The 7,995-nt window shown below is 31.4% G+C and overlaps 1 protein-coding gene across 1 annotated transcript in view; it reads right to left on the bottom strand.

Moving 5' to 3' along the window:
* Nucleotides 1–1,763: 1,763 nt before the first annotated feature.
* Nucleotides 1,764–7,995, bottom strand: part of LOC143229633 (amino acid transporter heavy chain SLC3A1-like) — a 36,173-nt gene continuing 29,941 nt past the window's right edge. The window contains exon 4 of the mRNA XM_076462228.1: nt 1,764–2,817. Within this exon, the coding sequence (XP_076318343.1) occupies nt 2,317–2,817 (501 nt within the window). The 3' untranslated portion in view covers nt 1,764–2,316. The remainder of the gene's footprint in view (nt 2,818–7,995) is intronic.

The raw sequence follows: 7,995 nt of genomic DNA, 5'->3' as shown, positions 1-7,995 counted from the left end.
AGTTTGAACTACTGACCACAGGGAATGCAGGCAGTCAACAGTGCTGGCTCTTTGAATCGAACAGCAAGATTAACTGCTACTTTTATAACACTCCGCAGAACGTGTTCAATGTCGTTATGTCTCGAACTTTAAAGTTTATTTATCAACATGCTATTTATACATAAGTAAATAAATAAAATTATTAGCAATAATAATAAAAAAGGTTTACGTATAGAGCAATCAAGTTAAACTAGAATACTAAGTGCATTGTGGGAATGGTAATACATATATAACAAAGTATATTGTCTGCTAAGAATCCTAATCATCCATTTCTTTCCTGTTTATTGTATATTTCCTTTTTCAGTTAATTGTTTACCTACATTGTGTGTCTGGAATATTTTTGAAATATTTTCTCTCTCTTAATATTAATTTAATATTAATTTATTGACGAACTAAACACTCGATGGTTCACTAAATTCACTAAACATTATCGTGTACGAACCGTTTGCCATCTATGCTGTGCACGCCACGGGTATCAAAACCCGGTTTCTAGCGTTATGAGTCATATTTTTGTAACTGACTGCAATATTATTCACTTATATAAAACAGGCAATGGACTATTTTAAAAGTTATGGAGTAAAGATTAAGGTAATTTTCTTTAGAATGTTATATTTCTTTAAACTTATTTTTGATGTATTATTAGTACAACGCGTATTTTCTTGGTAATTCTCTTTAATTGTTTTCATTCTCTTTATAAGTTTCAATGTCCCTTTTACAGCCTAAATCCAAACATTTTCGACACTATCATACTTCTTTCTGACAAAGCATAGTATTAATAATATTCTCTTTATCCTACGAAAGTAATAATGATTAAGAAGGATTATTTTTCTTTCATATCAATATGTGCGACAACACAAATCATGGAACTTTAACGGTTGCTTTTATACTTACGGTGACATTGAACCAACTTCGTCCAGCCATACCCTAAAAGCTAAGATGTTTAGATCAATACTTACTGTATACTTTACCACAAAACTACAAAATTTGATGACATAGACATACAACTATGGAATAAAAATGATCTCCTAAATCATACCGTCACAAAAAAAGCAAACAAACTTGAGACATAAAAATAATTTTTTCAGGTCCAAGCTTATGAAACTTAAAATAAAATAATGCAACACACTTTGCACAAGTTACCTTGATGTAGTAACAATAAATAGCTACCAATTGAACGAACCCATGTCTTAATATATAAAAAAAACAAGCCTACCAAACAAACTGCTCAAAACGAGTAAACTAAAGTGAATAACACTCATTATTTCTAAAGTAAGCACAGCAGAAGTCTTTAAAATACAGCGCGTGAATAAAAATAAGAGGAAAATGTAAGAAAAGAATAGACTACGTTGCACAGCTAAGTACTGAAAGGATAAAAAAATGTTAACCCAGAAAAACCTCAAGAAAACATGAACATTTCCCATTAACCATGTGATGCTTTCTAGATTTATAAAACAACTTATTCTGGTACAATATGTATGCATTTTTGACCAACACAATAAATAAATGAAGAATTAATGGACATAATATTCAATGAATGTACTTGTTACGTAGAAGATTTCAGAGTTCATTACTTTTTATTTCCATGATCTGGAAAACTATTATATATAATTTAATTTCAGAAATTTCACATACACACGCGTACGTACACTCAAGGAATGAAATAAACACTACATAATAATGGGCGCGACTGCTTGTTAAAATAGAACCAAAACAGGCATCTGTTTCAAATACATACTTATCGTTGAAGAAGATTCTGCGTAGCTATGGTAACCCTTTGGTCATCTTCTATCCAGCTTTAACTTGATTTTTTTCTCGTGATCACACTGCTTGCCCACAAAATATTTCTCGTGAAAATAACCTTGATTAAAAAACTCAATACGATAACTCTTTAGTGTTTCATAATGCATTTTTATTACACTGTATGACTTGATTTATACTCACGGTAATGCTTAGGCCTGTTACTTGTATTGATAGTACGCACTGAAAAATTAGCGAAAATTGTATTTGTGTGGCCATTTTTAATGTATACTTTACATGCTAATGTGTATTCAAACACAGTTGTTCAAAATAACTAAATTAAATAAGGATACAAACTATATAACAAAAAAACCCGAATATTTAACAGCGTCTTTATAAAACACAAAAGAAAATAATCGTGAATATATATATATATATATATATATATAAATATTTAACAGTAAGTCAGGTTTCCCTCATGTTGAACACTAAAGAGGAACACATTACTGAATATTTAAAAGTATCTTTTGGATACATTAACTAAGTACGTGTTCCTATGAGTAAAGCGTCACCACGACTTAAAGAAACATTTTGTAGATTCCACGGTTTGCGCATTCTCTTTATCTGGTACAGATTTGTCTCAATGGAGAATAAAACGTTCGCTTCAGAAACGAATCTTGCAAAATTTGCAGTCAGTGATTTCATCCCGAAATTGACACCTATGACGTATCTTTCTTCGGTAGGGAAGTACCTTTCTAACGTGATCAGTTTACCGTCGTCAAAATGAAGAACGTAAGTGAAAGGTCTTCCATCACATACAGCACTCTTTCCGTTGTATATCGCTTTCATCCACAAGGAAGCGGATTCGTTCCGCGTGGCTATTAACTGTCTTATTAGAGAAACATCATCCGAGCACTCTTCCACATTTTGGCTAGAAAACTCAGGATGAATAGGAAGCCAAGGTGAGGTTAAGTTTGAGGTAAAATTAGCTTCAACACTCGAAGTCCATTGCATGGGACATAACTGACCTTCTCGATAACCCTTAAAAATGTAACAACAATAATATTAGCCAAATTTAGATACATTACTTTAACTGAGGATGAGTTGATTTTTAGTTCTTGAGACTATTCGGGCTTCAACTTTCTGATATATTAGGACGTGAAATATTTTGACTTGTCTTCATCAGCTCTTTACTTACATTAACAGAACATTTGGCTTGTCTTATCAAGTCTTAACTTTACACTGATAAAAGCTAAAAAATTTGTATTGTCTTTATTAATTTTGCGAAGACAGTGGCAAAAGATTTGGAAGTATTTGACAGGTTTTGATATCAAGCAAGAGAAATCCTTGGTTTTTACTTACCAGGTAAAACCTACATAGAAACTTTCTCGGACATATAAGCCAGACAGCTGAAGTCCACGCAGTCTCAACAATAACATATAAATTCAAAAATATATATATTAATTTATTAACTCTTAATAACAACTTAAAGTAACTTTATGTAATTTAAATAATTTCGCTTGATAATTTGATGACAGAAGGAAATATTCTCTGCAAAATATATTCTTATATAACACTCTCTACCTTAATAATTTTCTTGATATTTTAATTATGTGTTCAAATAGCCCTCTCTTTAAAATTTAAATATAATATACATGATTCCTAACGACTTTGCTAAAACTTCTATTTAACACCATGTTTAGGCTACCTTTTGCAGAGTAATTGTCTAAATGTGATGCAGTTTTATGCTTTTATGAAGTTTTTTCAAATTTGATACACTGATAGATGTTTTCAACCTGCAATTATGAGTCTTATGTGGTGTAAATATGAGCTACATTATTGAAAAAAAAATATTTTAAAATGCGCACGCCTATGCGAAAAGCCACTTAGCTATCGTTCTAACATTTTTACTGCAGCTTCATCTAAGATATGGCTGTTTTTAATATTAACATAAATTAGCATAAATAATGATTCTTGATACAGCTGTAATGATTGGATGGTAGTGATGACAAGAAACAGTTAATCTAGATTCCATGACGTTACTATAAAGAAGCTATTAACATTAATATTTTAAAAGGAAAAAAATATCACCATATATTTTATAAATAATTTGACTGGGTCTGTGAAGTAAAAATTTATTCCGAATAATAGGGCTGCAATCATAAAAGTAATGTGGGTTATTAACAAGTGCCACTTTCTTATTTGGTTTGGTTTGTGATGTTTGTTGACAATAAAGTCATGATGTATAATCGAAAACACCTTAGGTGTGAAACAACTGAAGAAAAAATACGACCTACTGAGTAGACATTTGCTGTAAAAATCTTGTCAGTACTATTAGTGTATCTACCAGTTTGATCGCCAATTTTGAGTTCATTCCTTTGAGTCGTACAATCGACAGTTTTTTGGCTGCACCTTTTTTCACACCTAAGGTGTTTTTGATTAGGTAATAAATACTAAATATAAATTCGTTTTAACTTAAAATATACTAAAGCTCTGAATAAATGAAATGTTGAAGAACTTATTGCATACAGAATTGATTGATTAGAAAGGTTGAGAAATAAAATACAAATAAAAATAATTTCAATTAAGAGACAATTATTTTCAAAACACATAATTCTAAATATTGGATTTTCCATTAATAAAACACATATAATATTCTTTGATTGCATATCGAACACACGAATTTGTTTTTGGTAATTCTATCTTATCTAAGAACTGCAAAGTTTTCCATTTCTTTCTTTCTTTATCATCGTCAAATCCATTTCACTTTTCTCCTTCAGCCATAATTTTCTCTTCGTCATTTGATTTTGTGATGTGACATGCCAATCAATATCTGACCAAAACATTTTTACAAAAATAAACAAGAAAATACATAAAACACACAAAACTCTTGCATAAACTTGTGATCTAATTTTTAACAATTTTGATACATCTAAAGTTAACTATATTATATGTTTTTGTTTACATTACGACTACATCACACTTTTTTAGAGTTATATACAGTTTTAATTCTTTGGCAATTTCACATATATATATATTGTCTTGGCCCAGCATGGTCAGGTGAGTTAAAGCGTTCGACTCGTAATCTGAGGGTCGCGGGTTCGAATCCCGGTCGCACCAAAATGCCCGTCCTTTCAGCCATGGAAGCTTTAAAATGTGGTGGTCAATCCCACTATTTGTTGGTACAATAGTAGCCGAAGATTTGGCGGTAGGTGGTGATGACTAGCTGCCTTCCCTCTACTCTTATACTACTAAATTACGGACGGCTAGCGCAGATAGCCCTTCTGTAGCTTTGAGCGAAATTCAATAAACAAACAATATTTTGTCTTGTTGGACCATTTGAACTAAACAGTTAATGTGCTAATCATACAAATAATTAGTGCTTTAACAGTATTAGCATGTACCCTATCTCACGTATTTTATTTATATCCAGTCACGTTTTTCATCTTGATTGATAGAGTTAGTTTTTACGTCTGTACTATTGTACTCTACCCTAACCTGCAAAACAAATATGAATCTAAACATCATACTGATTTAAAAACGTTTATTTGTAAGTTTGTTTGTTTTTGAATTTCGCGCTAAGTTACACGAGGGTTATCTACGCTAGCCGTCTCAAATTTTGCACTTTAAGACTAGAAGGAAGGCAACTAGTCATCACCCTTCACTTCTAACTCTTGGCTACTCTTTTACCAACGAATAGTAGGATTGATGGTTACATTATAACGCCCATAGGTTGAAAGAGTGAGCATGTTTTGTGCGACGGGGATTTGAACTATTGAACCTCGGATTACGAACCGAGTGCCTTAACCACCTGGCTATGCTGGGCCAATATAACAAGGCCACATCAGGCTACCTGCTTAATCCACCGAGGGGAATAGAACCCCTGATTTTAGCAATGTAAATCCTTAGACTTACCGCTGCACCAGCGAGAGATTTCTGTCTTTTAACAAACAAGTTACTGGCAGATGCTCTATATCTCTTTTCTAGAGTAGCTGTGAACATGTTAAGTTTAAACAGCTTAGTTTAGGATTTTAATAAGATCGTATACAACGTGTGAAAATATTACTAAGCTATTGTTAATTGTTTCAAGCAAGTTCAGGTATTGTATAAAAAGCCATAACTGATCTATATTGATCAAATTAAATATGTTAAATTTAATCAATTATCCTTAAAAGTTTTTGGTTTTATCAGGTACAAATATATATATATTGCAAAAATCACATCTTTAGGCCATTACTTGCTAACTAGTACAAGGCTAAATCCTTCAATATTTGTAGTGCATACTAGAGGGATATATAACATTTAAATAAAAGGTAAGAAAAAAACTTTTAAACTCCAAATAATTATGAAATAACTTTTATTTTAACTAATGTTTCACCTTTACAGCTTCATTGAGGTTAGTACATACAATTGATTGATATTAGAATATTCATTAGATAACAAAACTGCTTGTAATAAATACAAACTATGGGTGGTACACGTAACTAAATCACCATTCAAGAAACAACACGTCGAAGCAATATATTTGACACAGTTACTTTTAGTTTAACATTTTTGTACTCTGGAATATCACACAGTCTTATAACTTGTTTTTAACACTACACTGATAGTAAGCTATGTATCATTTTCACTTACTGTTTCTTAGCAGCTTCTATTTTCCGTCTATGCGTTTTTTAACTAATTCTAAAACACATCGTGGTTTTTTTCACTTTTATATCTCCTATAAAAGTACTAAGTGTTATATTTTAGTATAGCAATTAGTGAGTATTATAATTATACAACATATAATATTAGAACTATAGTGAAACTTATAATAATCTATATATTGTTAGACACACGTTATGACGTATTCGAGAAACTGAACATTACAAGCAGTTTCATAATTTAAATAATGTTCTAGTTTTAAACAGTTCTGTGTTATAACTCTGATGAAGCCGCAAAGATAAGTTAAAATAAAAAAGTTCCTTTATAATTATTTGTAGTATAACTCTATTTTTTGTAATCCTTTTTATCAACATATGTAGAATTACCTAAACAAATAACATGCTTAACGCAGATAACAGCGAATTGTAAATTTAAGTATAATTTAATGTTTTTAAATCCGTCTCTAATTTATAACCTAACTAAAACATGTATCGGTTTGTTAACAAAATTCTTTCATTCACAAAGTAAAAATGAACTATTTTTAAAGAAATAAAATTAAATGAGATGTAATCTTAAGAAGTTTCGGAATATTTTTGTTTAAATTACTAGTTTTTATAAAGTTGCATTTTAGGAAACGCACTTTCCTACTTTTACCCGTTTTCTTTCCTTTGCAGTTTATCTGGACTGAAACCCAAACACTCCTCACCACTAAAATACTTTATTATTTATTAATCATACAATTTTGTATTATAGTGCAAACTTATTTCCCGGGATTACTGTTGTTGTTGTTTTGGATTAAGCACAAAGCTACACAATGGGCTATCCGTGCTCTGCCCACTACGGGTATCGAAACCCGGTTTTAAGCTTTGTAGCTTCGCAGACATACCGCTATGCCACTGGGGAACCCGGAATTACTATTATCAAAGTGTTTCTAAAATTAACTTCTACGCGGTTTTGTTTTGATTTACTTTGTGACATTCTGTTCTGAGTGTTACTAGAAATCTATACAGATAAAATATGAATTTTTCCGGTGTTTTTTTTTTAATATTCTATTTACTTTTGAAACGTATTTCACTTTTCTTGTTACTGCTGAAGTCTTGAAGCATTTTTCTTGGGGTATAGCAACAATTTACTAAAACGATCTTAATGTGGGGTGATGTCTAATAGAGTATACTGCCAATAGCTCGGGCATCAAGCAGAGTTGTGTACACTCTAGTGGTATTAAGACTCACATAAAAGCTGTACAACATGGAAAGAATTGCTGATAAGAAAGCTTTCCTAAAAATGCTGACACACGCAAATGTTTTTTTTCAGAATAGATCTCAAAACATGACAATGTAATACTTTTCAGGCTGAACAATCCACAAATTCAGGTTCAGAGCACGATCTCTTTTTGTATACCCATTCCTGTCAAGGAGTAGTTGATAGAGTGGAATTCCAAACGTTAAGGCTTGAGAAGTCGAAACCTGGCGGCTGGTACTTTTACATGTATTCTTACACATTTTTAGTTTATCTTTCACATATTCGATGGAGTTATATATAATTATATGCAAATCGTTATGAGTAACTGTAAAC

Source organism: Tachypleus tridentatus, chromosome 10, assembly GCF_004210375.1.
Source record: "Tachypleus tridentatus isolate NWPU-2018 chromosome 10, ASM421037v1, whole genome shotgun sequence".
Classification (NCBI taxonomy): domain Eukaryota; kingdom Metazoa; phylum Arthropoda; class Merostomata; order Xiphosura; family Limulidae; genus Tachypleus; species Tachypleus tridentatus.
Note: the sequence above shows the minus strand (reverse complement) of the source record. Positions and strands in the feature narration are given on the sequence as shown.